This window comes from Podarcis erhardii (assembly GCF_964252035.2).
Source record: "Podarcis erhardii genome assembly, chromosome: 10".
Lineage (NCBI taxonomy): Eukaryota > Metazoa > Chordata > Lepidosauria > Squamata > Lacertidae > Podarcis > Podarcis erhardii.
In genome coordinates, this window is record NC_138500.1 from 73,070,441 (window position 1) to 73,083,421 (window position 12,981).

The 12,981-nt window shown below is 41.0% G+C and overlaps 1 protein-coding gene across 4 annotated transcripts in view; it reads right to left on the reverse strand.

Moving 5' to 3' along the window:
* The window catches only part of CACNA2D1 (calcium voltage-gated channel auxiliary subunit alpha2delta 1), a 390,752-nt gene that overhangs the window by 42,810 nt on the left and 334,961 nt on the right, over positions 1 to 12,981 (reverse strand). For all 4 annotated transcript variants that reach the window (XM_081879076.1, XM_081879074.1, XM_081879077.1 and 1 more), the window contains 4 exons: positions 9,375 to 9,446; positions 8,156 to 8,227; positions 5,798 to 5,859; positions 1,053 to 1,129 (listed from right to left, as the gene is read on the reverse strand). In XM_081879076.1, the coding sequence (XP_081735202.1) occupies positions 1,053 to 1,129; positions 5,798 to 5,859; positions 8,156 to 8,227; positions 9,375 to 9,446 (283 nt within the window). The remainder of the gene's footprint in view (positions 1 to 1,052; positions 1,130 to 5,797; positions 5,860 to 8,155; positions 8,228 to 9,374; positions 9,447 to 12,981) is intronic.

Here is a 12,981-nt window from a genome sequence, read left to right on the forward strand (position 1 = left end):
CATAGGAATTCGTTCATTAATTTCCCCCCCCCCCCAAAATATAGTCCGCCGCTCCCCCCAAAGTCTGAGGGACAGTGGACCAGCCCCCTGATGAAAAAGTTTGCTGACCCCTGGCCTAAGCCACCCCCAATAAATGACAGAAGAGTTATACATAGGGCTCCCTTTGAAGAATCCTAGGGAAACTGCAGTAAGTTCAAAATACACCTGATAGGCTTTGTCCTGAGCCTAAACTCTGGGAATGCAGCACATGTCAGAGTTGAGAGAACTTCACTGGCACTTTGATAGCAGCAGTGGCTACAAGAAGCAACACTTAGCCCAAGGAGGAGGCAGCTGGCAGGCAGTGCTGCCCCCTAACTGGGAAGCAGGCATGTGGGGGCTGGCTTAGGACAGAGAAAGGCTGGTCAGGCAGCGCCCCATTCACTCTTATGGACCAGCCTCCATGGCTTGAAAGCCATACACAGCTTAGGACCTGATGGAACCATTTGAGACTACTAGAAAAGAATCCACGTTAGACGCCATCCAGATTATATCCACTCATATCACAAACATTCAGAACAATTCAGCTACAATCCAAAACTTAGGAAACCTGATTTAACCTCGATCCAGAGATTGATCTAAATCACAATGAGTTCCAGCTAAGACACACTATGCACACGATCTAGGCTAGATTTCAAAAGGCACAACTCATACCTTGGAGATGGACTATTCAATACATTAGCTATTAGACCCCTAAAAAGACAGCAACAGAGCATATCCAAAGCATTGCTTCTCTAGGAAACATAAGCAAGGAGATGAGAGAGAAAGGTTGACCAGTGCAATTTGAGTAACAGAACATATTTTACTTGTGTAGAATACTTTTTGTACCTTGCACGCTCACACAATGACTTGGGATCATTGCTGCAGAGCTGGGGGCACAGAATTCATGGCAATACTGCTGAACTTCACAAGAGCTTCATGGCTTTAAAAATGTTGCATTAGAAAAAGGACAAGAGAACAATTCTACAGACTACACAGCAATACTCAGATTCTGGAGAAAGGTCATGGCTACTTACATTTTGCCTGAGTTAGTGCTTCCTTAATGTTGGCTTTTATGTAGTAAAAGCTGTAGGATGGTAACACCAAGGCCAAACTATATAATAAATAAATCAACATTAAATGGTGAGAATAAAGCCACATTTCAATACCACAGAGCCTTATCAGCCTAGCATTTTCCCTAGCTTTGATGTGTAAGAAAATCATGGAACATGTGATTTCATGGCATACATTTGCTTGGCTAACTACTTCACTAAATCCTCTTACTGCTTTCTGCTGCATCAGAACTCCACTCCTCCAAATTAAACATGTGGTACCGAGAATGAGATCCTTGTCAACCCCATATTGACATTTACAGAACAGTCACCATTTTTCATGGCTTTGTTTAACAGAAAATTAGTATCGCAGGATAGATTAAAGGTTGCCCACAACTTGAAAAACTAGGATGAGTTGAAGGGGGAAGGCAGGTAAGGTCTGTTTATTGAGACAGTGATTGCCATTTACTTCTGAGTATTCATGCATTGCAGTAACTGAGCATTAAGTTGTTTTGACAGGAGAGTTGGAAGGCTCAATCCACATGGGGCTTTCTACAACTCAATTTGTTTAAAAATAAACCAGGTGAGTCACATTTATACCTTACACACTGAAGGAACTGTTGCTCCCTGAGTGAATACGTTTGGCTTCTTAATGTGAGGTGCAGTTTTGTTATTTGTACCAGATTGGGAAGTGCTTCAGGAGCCAAATACAAATGGGATAGATCTGTTTGCATGTCTATAGCATTTTAATAAGGTCAGCGGTTCGAATCCCCGCGACGGGGTGAGCACCCGTTGTTCGGTCCCAGCTCCTGCCTACCTAGCAGTTTGAAAGCATGTCAAAGTGCAAGTAGATAAATAGGTACCACTCCGGCGGGAAGGTAAACGGTGTTTCCGTGCACTGCTCTGGTTTCACCAGAAGCAGCTTAGTCATGCTGGCCACATGACCCGGAAGCTGTACGCCAGCTCCCTCAGCCAATAAAGCGAGATGAGCGCCGCAACCGCAGAGTCGTTCATGACTGGACTTAACTGTCAGGGGTCCTTTACCTTTTTTAAAAAACCACACTACAGTGAGTTAACATATTAGTGCTGCTCTACAACCGTCTTTTGCAAACTGGTTCCCTTCAGGTGGTTTGCAATACAATTCCTATCAGCCCCAGCCAGTGTGGCCAATGCTGAGGGATGATGGGAATTGTAGTCCAAAACATCTGGAAGGCAACAGAATGAGAAAGACTTCTCTAAAATGTCCCAAGAGCTGCGCATGGCCTATAGGATTTTTGCTTTGTTCTGCAGAGTTGCAAGGTCCAATCCAGATTCACCACTAGCTTGACATCTATTTAAATATACATTTTGGCTAACTACTACTACTATTGTTAGTAATAATAATAGTTGTTGTTATCAGCCATTGAAGACACTATTTCTAAGCAGGAGACCTTGTAGACTATGAATTTTAATACCACCTATGGAAAAACAAACTTCTTTAGCTGTCTTTAACATGGAGCAGGACTGCTTATTATGTAATATTTCCAGCAGATGCCTGTGGAGGAACATTGAAAGGAAACAGTAGGATACTCAGCTACAGACATGATAGTCAATTGCCATTTGAACTGTACACAGCAGAATTACTCATTATTTGGTGACAGCTTTCCACCAATTCCTCTCAAGGGAAATCAGAAAAGGCTTCTCTGTTATTAGCAGTTACTGCTGAACAGAACCCACTAATTAACATCTATAATTTTATGTAGAAATATGTCTACAGAAATGTGGTCTCCGGGGAGACTTAACTGCTGTTTTTCTAGGAGACCAAAAATACATTTAAAAAAAAAATCAGCCCAGAGAGAAATCAAACAAGACTTTGAAAATTAAGTCTGTCAAACAGATAACCAGTGAGGTAGAGCAATAAGACAGGAAATCCCCTAATTACAATTTTGGGCAAGTAAACAGGAAACTATGGTTGCTAATGATAGATAACATCAAATGTTGTCATTCATTTTTGAAAGATCCAAAATCTAATAATTTTCACTACTTCAGTTTAAGTTATTGTCAAATAATATAAATCACGAGAAGGCAGATAGGAAGGAAATTATTTCAGACACAGAATCTGCTCCAAGGGTTGCTAGGCTTCCAGAATAGTATATTTAGTCACTCAAGTTGCACTTACAACCCCCCTGCACAACAACAACAACAACAACAACAACAACAACAACAACAACAACAGCAGCAGCCTATCTGGGCTTGGGGTTAGTTGCCAGATTCATGTGTGCAAAATCCAGAATTGCATTTGCAAGCACGTTATGAATGAAGATCAACATGATTCTTTTATTTAGTATAGATGCTTGACCTGTAGAGTCTATAGACATGCAGTAAAGAGCCACACTCAGCCCTTTAGAGATGGCAGAATGTATAGGAGCTCTCCCTGGCTTGCAGGGTGGGCTATGGTGGTAGAGCAGCCTGGTAGCGGCAGCCAGTGCGACTGAATTTGGTAACACGTTCCGTTCCCTGTACAGTAAAAGGTAAAGGTAAAGGTACCCCTGACCATTAGGTCCAGTCACGGACGACTCTGGGGTTGCGGCACTCATCTCGCTTTACTGACCGAGGGAGCTGGCATACATGTGGCCAGCATGACTAAGCCGCTTCTGGCGAACCAGAAGTTTACCTTCCCACCGTTTACCTTCCCACCGGAGCGGTACCTATTTATCTGCTTGCACATTGACGTGCTATCGAACTGCTAGGTTGGCAGGAGCAGGGACTGAGCAACGGGAGCTCACCCCATCGCGGGGATTCGAACCACCAACCTTCTGATCGGCAAGCCCTAGGCTCTGTGGTTTAACCCACAGCACTAGAAAGCAAATACAGGCTCAGTCCACCTTGACTTTCAGTATCAGCCACAGCAAAAAAAAAAAAAAAAAAAAAAAAGAAGCTTCTGCTCTTGACTCTGCTACCACTAGAGTACGCCAAGCTCCACCCAATGGACTAGTATTAGGTATATTTTTTCAATCAAAAGCCAGCAACCCCACCAGTTGGAGCAGATAGTGATGGCTGTTTTTTGAAATCTCAAATGTTTCCTCTTTACAGTGGTGCCTCGCAAGACGAAAAGAATCCATTCCGCGAGTCTCTTCGTTTTGCGGTTTTTTCGTCTTGCGAAGCAACCCTATTAGCGGCTTAGCGGCTATTAGCGGCTATTAGCAGCAAAGCGGCAAAGCGGCTATTAGCGGCTTAGAAAAAGGGGGGGGAGCGAAAAAAATCGCAAGACTCGCAAGACGTTTTCATCTTGCAAAGCAAGCCCATAGGAAATTCGTCTTGCGAAGTGCCTCGAAAAACGGAAAACCCTTTCGTCTAGTGGGTTTTTCGTCTTGCGAAGCATTCGTCTTGCGGGGCACCACTGTACTGATAAACAGTATAGGATTATTGGTCTCTTTCCCATGTACCAGTCATTCAAAGCATATTATTATTATTATTATTATTATTATTATTATTATTATTATTACGATTACATTAGAAGAACTTAATGGGGAAGGGGGAAGGTTTAACTTTGTAAGGTGGAAGAGGCCCTGTGGAAATTATGTTGTCTTTTTGTTTCTGAGATTTATTATAAATCTTCAATTGTATTGTTGTTTTCATTTCAGCTCATTAATGCCTTTTTCCTCCCTCTATATAACCATTTTGTGCACATGCGTTAAAAAAACACCACTGGGGAAAAGGCAGTTTTGGGGTAATCATACATGACTGCAACAAGGTTCTTTTGGTGGGATGTTTACCAGTGTGTAGGAGCTCTTGCGCTCATCAATTAAACACCAGAGAGAGAGAAATGAAGATGAACTGAAGGAACTGAAAGCTGAAGCCAACTGAGCATGCTCCATTTCCAAAATTAATTTTAGAAACGGTCTTAGTTAAGCTGGAATTTTGAACGAGAAGAACGCAGGCCAGAGCAAAGCCATGTGGAAATAAGGGAAGATAAAAAGGGAGCTCCGCCTTTGCTAAGCCAGGAACAGCCACAAAAAGTAGGCAGCAAGAGAATGTCTCATTCCACAACCTGGGTTCAAGTCCCTCTATGATTCTGGTGATAATCTGCCTAACCTCTGATGACAAAACAGGCAGGAGAATGTGGCCATTTAGATACTGCATCCTAGGTTGAAAAACGCCATAAAGACATCACTGAAGCATCACTAAAAGGGTGGGGCAGGGGCAGGGCAGGGGGGGGGGACAGGGTGTTTGTGGATTTTTCATTGGCTTTCAATTACAGTGGTGCCCCGCAAGACGAACGCCTCGCAAGACGGAAAACCCGCTAGACGAAAGGGTTTTCCGTTTTGGAGGCACTTCGCAAAACGAATTTCCCTATGGGCTTGCTTCGCAAGACGAAATGTCTTGCGAGTTCCTGCGGGTTCCCCCCCTTTTCCCCCCTTTTCCTAAGCCGCTAAGCCGCTTATCAGCTGATCCACTGATAACCCGCTTATCAGCTGATCCGCTAAAAGCCGCTAAACCGCTAATAGTGCTAATCCGCTAAGCTGTCAATGGGCTTGCTTCGCAAGAAGAAAAAACCGCTATACAAAGAGCCTCACAGAATGGATTAATTTTGTCTTGCGAGGCACCACTGTATGCACAATTTCACTGAGATGTGTGGTGCCTCAGAATGTAACCCCCACATAAACAGAGGGCTGCCTGTATGACAAAATTTGCCAGGTTAAGGATATAAGGATATTTTTGCTTTTCAACAGAACCAGAAATTTTATTACCTGTAATCAGTACCATTTACAGCTGTCCATGTGTATGTTCTGTTTCCTCTGTCAATGTAGCGCTGCAAAATATTGAGGAAGACCATCATTTTCTCCATGATCTCAAGAAAGCTACAAAAATAGTTTTTTTTAAAAAACCTACTAGATTCAAGAACAAATCCTCATTGCAATGTATTACACTTAAAAACTTCATATTACTTTACATGTCTAACAATTAAGGGAAGCGTCAAACTGGGTGCCATGTAAATTCAGCCTAATGTTGTCCAAAATTATTTTCTTTTTTTAATTCCTTTCTGGCAATTTAGATTTCCCCTACATGTTAAAACAAAATGACAACAGTAACACAACCTTAAAATTGTTATCATATAAAACCTTAAGACTGTGCAGTTGATAGATAAGAAACATGCCTAGCAATATGAGAAACTCTCACATTATTTATGTGTGAAACTCTGTGCCTGAGATGGTCCCACAGAGAAAAGGAGTGCTGTGCTAACTGCTGCTCTACATGCATCAGCTGTTAGGCAGGGAGGCTGAGCAGCGTGAACGAAGCCCAGGTCTCCTCCTCTGTCCTCAATGACGTCCTCTTCGGGCGCTGGGGAGGGTCTTCTTGTGAGCCACAAGGTCCAGCTCTCTCACACCATTTCCTGGTCTGATTCTATTTATTTATTTTGCAGCACCATTTGTAAATAATAATAATAATAATAATAATAATAATAATAATAATAATAATAATTTATTTCTACCCTGCCCATCTGGCTAGGTTTCCCCAGCCATTCTGGGCAGCTATATAGAATTGTGCATGAGTAAAATGACCAATTTGAAAGCTGCTACTGGCAACCAGGCCTATGGATTTCTTCACTCCAGGCTATGGTAATGGAAAACATAGCCTCACTGAACAGGACAGCCAGCATGCATCAATAGAAGCACAAATATAAATGTGTTACTGGAGGGCAAGATTAATCTGAAATTTTCATTTCACGTAATTACAGAATGAATGAAGGAGAGGCCACATGATGGAAAATTTTAGAAGGTCCCTGGGCAGGCTGTAGAGATTTAATCAGAGTTAATACATCCCAAAGGAGCAGGTTTATTCAGTTTTCATCATTTAAAGTGTAACTCCTTGCCAGCTGTAGCATATTACAATGTTATACTGAGAGACACAGATTTATAGGAATGCCTGTGATAAAAACTGTACAGCTGCTGCACTGCAGAGTTACTAATAATGTTCAAATGTGCCGCAACAGGTGTCTTGCTTCTATCTACGTACAATTTAAACATAAACATTAACAAGATTTTGATTTTTAGGAGTTTTGGAGAGAGCAGAAAAAACTTTTATAGAGCACCTGTTTTTATAGCTAGAGCACATGTAAACATTCTGAGGAAAGTTCTGTGGATATGTGGCATCTGAAAATGACATGGTTTGATGTGATCTAAGTTTAAAGGAAAAAAATGTATATGTGGTCTGCTTCCAAATGCATAACTACCATTTTAGGGTTCTTGGCAAGTTGTGGCAACATGTTGTCTCTGTCCTTCTCAAAGCAGAGCTGAAGAGCAGCCCGACAGTCACATCCCTTTGTGGGCCACCTTCTGAGGGCTGACTGCCAGTAGAGTGCGCAAAGGTCAAAAGTCCCTGGAGCAGTCAAAAGTCAGAGGTTTCTATGCACACCCACCCACCTCGGCACCCTCCTTCCAAGAAAGAAGGAGGCATTACCACAGTTCAAGGATAGATTGCAGTCAGACAAAACGTTTCATGGAGTGGACCAGTGAAGAAGTGTTCCCTGTTTTCTTCAAAGAGCCAAACAGAGAGGCCTAGGAATTTGCATTTAGCGCCCAGGCCCGATGGCCCCCACCCAGAGGTCAGGAGCGGATCTACTATGAAATTCATGAAGCTTTCAAAAATGGACTTATAGGACCCAATTTGAGTTGCATGACTCAAACGGATTAATTTTTTCTTGCATATATTGCAACAATCCCAAAGTCTGAGAGTCAGTAGCAGAGATGTTGTAAAGGTGTGGTGATCTGTCATGGAACAACCCCATTGAGCTAGGATTTTTTTTTTTTTTAAATCCTCTTACACAGATTGTGGCATCTGTGAATACAGTCAAAGAAGAGCTCTCCCTTAATTTGAGGTGAGATGTTGATCTATGTGCAAATGCCACCATAGCTTCTCTCCCACTACAGCTTCAGATTTGAAGACCATGAACATAATCACCATCATGTATCAAATGCATGATGCTAATAAGCAATTGGAATCTTTTTGTTTCAGACAATTCCTAACATGCACTTGCAGGGGCTTGGACTAGATGATCCTCGTGGTCCCTTTCAACTCTACAATTCCTTAATTCTATGATAACTTACCTCATCTTGAGACTTGACCAGCGTTCTAAATGTCCTATCTCCGCTTTCTCCATCTATCATTTTTTTCCGAATCTAAAATCAGGAGAATTACAAAAATAAAGAAGCAAGTCCATTGTATTTCACTAATTTTGAACAGGGTCCATGATCATTTCCTGCACCATGTAAGAAATCATAAACTTTAAACAAGATTTGCCTAAATGCCATGCTTGAGGCTACATTAAACAGCACAGCTTATTCATTTCAATGAAATCACATGCCCTCCAATGTTTTGGGAAGGCAAAGGGGGACACACACCCCACACCATCCCGCCTGCCCACCCTCTGGTCTCCTTCATCTCTCTCCCCCCCACCATTCACCCAATCTCTGCTTGCCCTCGTCCACCCACTGCTCCACACGGAATCGGGGTGCCCTGAGACGAAGGCAGAGCCTGGAGTGGCTTCAAAGAAAGTGGGGTACTTGTCAAGGATGGAATCACTGGCCGCCCCATTAATTGCCATGCTGGCCGCACCCCAACAATGCATGGATCAAATCCCCAACATCTATTTTAGCAAGATTCTTGGAAGCAGAGCTTATAAAAATTTATTCCCAAAACCCATTGTAGTTCAGAGCAGCCAGAAGTGGGCTGAGTAAAATTACCCCTAGGTGTAAAATATTCAGAGCTTGCTTAATAGAATCCCAGGATCTGATTTCTGACTCTGCACTGCAAGCAGGGTTCTCTGCACCTTAAGGATCTTTGAGAAGGGGCTGTTTGGTTGTGGTACTCAGGGTCATGTGATGCCCTCCCCTAGCAGGCCTACCTCTCACTGATATTGCTTGAAAAATAGGCATCAGATAAAAAGCTCCTTATGTGTGCAGAGCTGCTTACGATTACGTGTGTGCTCATTTAGCTGCTGGTTTGCTTTTATGAGAACTCCCTTTTCTTACATATTTTATTGATTGTTGTTGCTGTTTTAAAACTAGTTGTAAGCCACTTTAAACACCGTGTGTGGGGTAGAGCTTTATTTGTCCCAGAAAACAGCTTACCTAACAATGAAGACACTGGACTCAGCTACATTAGTCTAAAACAATGTTTTGAATTTGTTATAAACGTGCAACACCAGATGGCACCAGAGAGCAAAAGAATTCTATACAATTTTTACATAATGATTTAATTTCTGACTTATTTGTAGCGTTTTTTCCTATGTGTAGATACACCCAGTGATTCATCAATATCATTTACCTCAACTTTAATATCATTTTCCAGCTCTGCATCCAGAAAATCCAGCGTCACTGGCTCCTGAGATTTAGGATTCTGAAGAAGAAGTGTCAAACCAGCATATAATAAACATATTTCTTGCCATGTTGCATTCAGGATTAAATTGGTTGAATTGCTTCAAATTCTATCTTGAAACTCATGGGATTCATAAAGGTGGAATTACTTACCTCTCCAGTTTATAATCAGTACAGCTATAAAATATGTAGTCTTTCCATTTAAACACACACACACACACACATATATATATATAATCTCATTGATAATTGGACAAGAGATAATTAGTTTACCCCAGAATGTTGAGCTTGGTAATGTACTGAGGCTTTTTCCTCGATCTAAATTATTTCACAAAATATACGTGTAGAAACTGCAATTGAGAAGGCAGACACGGCATCAACAGAAGGACACAAAGAAGGAAGGCAGGAAGAAAAGTCAATGACTTTTTATAGCTAGAGAAGAGTTAGGTACAACAGACTTGTTTTTCAAAGGAGTTAAAAGCACTTGTTTTTGAAATTAATGGCAGAGGTTGATGGGCAAAGATAGGAATCAAAGGAGAAAGGATTAAATTCAGATAAAGGAAAAATAAGGGAAGGAGGGAAGTCCTTGTTGTTGAAAAGGGATCCAATCCTGACAGATAATTTTGAAAATACCTTCAGAAAGTTTAGTCCTCCTTGCTGGTACAACCAGGTCCTCGCTACCACCAAGTAGTATAATACCACTCCTGATAGCAAGGGCAGAGAACCTGTGACCTTCCCCAGGCTGTGGGACTTCAACTCCCATCAGTGCTAGCCAGCATGGGCAATCCTTGGGGAAGGGGAGAGCTGCAGCTCATGACTATCTGAAGGGCCACAGGTTCTTCAAGGCAGACTTGGGAAATTCATTCACAGCCTACCTTCTATGAGGATGGATTGCCATGGTTGTAGATAGGGGCACATTCCTACCTAACTTGCCTTAAAGTCTTACAGTGCTCAGACCTGCTAGGCCTAGGCAATTCTCTCTTTACCACTCCTGCAAAAAGGCAGACAAGACCCATGTCAACTCACTCTTTCAGCACTGACATTTCAGGGAAAACATTATGTACATTCCTTTGACAAAAAGCACAATATAGAGAGCCACGGAGTAGTCACCCGGGGAAGGGAACATTGGTAATGGCTGCCACATGGGAGAGATTTAAAGCAGCCACCATCTAACGGAAGAAATTATGCCCTGGTCTTTGTTGAGGTGAATATGTATGTATTTTCCTAAATGCCAGAAGATAAACTCTATGTTCCCATACTTGTCTGTTCTCATACTTCACTGATTCCAGGAGAAATTCAAAGATATGATGAGAGCAGTCGTGTCCATGACATCTGAAGAGGGAAAGTCTACGTACATATAGACTTTCAAGTGTAGGATTTGAGATCATATATAAGCATTTGTGGTTAGATTTTCCCTCTTCAGGTGTCCACACTCAAGGCAGAGATGTTAGGAGTGAGATGTGTGATGCTGGTTTCAGACTGGTGCACCCCCAATCTCGGCTCACACACTGAGTCGCACACTGATTACAATGTATTAGCAAAATGTCAGAAAGGAGTTTGAGTTGCCAATAGTTCCAGTGATTTTAGCAGAACCATGTGCAAGGAAGGGATGCAACAGTCCAGAATCTGTCAACAGTTCTACTAGTCAATCACCGAGAAATTGCTTATAGATAGAAATAAGAACGTTGGCTCATTATGTTCATCTGGATCATATTAACAAGGTACTAAATAGACAGTGTGTTCTTTTTTGCTGTTCTTTTTAGAAACTTGCTTCAATTAGAGAAACAGCAGAGGAAATCCTGTCTTGGATATGAAAACACCAATTGAAACAAATGCAGATCATTGCTGGTACAATTATATGCATTTTACAACTGCTAAGCTCTTATTCATCTAGACAAATAAATCAACTTTAGTGAAATAAATCATTGAGAGAAAATAATGATAAAATTAAAAATGAATAACAAACACAGTTAAAAGAAGACAAGAACTTAACCTTCACAAAGTCTAGTTCTCAAATGTAAAGCAAATCAAATTTAAATAATAAATTTCTTACATGCAATGGAATGACATTAGAAGGATCAAACCCAGGCAGCATGCATGAAGGCATTGCCGTGGCAAAAGCAGCATTGCAGTCCATATCCCGTTCCAGTAAACAAAGCAAGGACACAAAAGAAAACAATGTGATAAATAATCCATAACACAAGAATCAACCTTTTAAAAAAACACACTAAAAAATGATAGCATGGTTTAGTCACAGTTACGGAATCTAAAAGTTAAGGCTATCTCTGAATAATACAAATATGAAATGAATGTTTACAGATAAAGCAAATGGATCCCTAATAAAATGCTTAGATCACACTCCACTGGGAAGCTCTCTTTTGCAAGCCTCATGCATTTAATCTTTTTAGATACTTAATATCGTTTTAATTCTGAAATAACTAAATAAACCTGAATCAGGGACCTTTATAACCTTCAGTTTTAGGGCAAGGGCATATTATTGGATTTAAGCACTATAGAAATGAATAATAATAATTAATCAGAGGGGATAATGGATGAAACAACAATGACTTCCCTTTGAAGAGTACCATGTTCAAGTTCCATTTGTTTCAATGTGGCTTGCAAAGGAGAACCTCCTAATGGATTGTGTCCTTGGGCTCTACATACAGTAAATAATGCCTCCTTTCCTACGGCCTCTTGATTATATCCACCATTTGTCAATAGTTTTGAGGAACAATTAGTCTGTGTCTTCCATTATTGACTTACATCAATACATCCTTGATTTGCTTTAAGTTTTATAGATGTTGTGAGTTTTAATGGTTATCAGAATAAGGGGATGGGGAAATCAGAAATCGGGAAAAATAAATGTGCTTATGTGCTTGAACAGGATCTAGGTATTATTTACAAAGAAGTAAACACTTATGAATTTACAGGCATTTATTCTGAGGTAACACTGAACAGAATTGCAGCCTCTCAACTCTTAGCCATCCGTCTTAACTGCCCCCTTTAAAAAGTGCTGGTTTTTTTTTTTAAGCCAAACTTTAGACTCCGATAACTGTTCCTTTCCCATTTTGCTAGGATGCATTTAGATAGCAATCCTATATGGTTTGCATTTCTACACATCTTATCAGCTGCAGTCATAAAACATGACTGAGGAAGTAAAGTGAAAAAGCCATGCAAGAAAAAGCCACTAAAAAAAGAAAAAAGAAGAATGCATATTGATTTTCAGCATGGCTATTACAAGGTAAGGGGTGTTATTTTAGTTAATAAGGTAAATACTGTATGAACGACAGAAGGAGATATAAAATGATGCAGCAACATAAAAATGAAATCACTAAAGTGTGTTGATTCTGGGGGAGTGGTAGAGATAATCTGAACACACTGTGAATTCAAAATACTGATGTTTTTGGGTGTGTGCAACTAACAGTTTTGCTGTGCTCTGTACAGCATTCACAGACGCACAGCTGCAAATGAAACAAGAAGCACCAGGTTTTGACCTGCATGTGGGAAACCACAAATCCTTAATATGGCTCAAAAGCCTATCAAATATAATGTAAGGG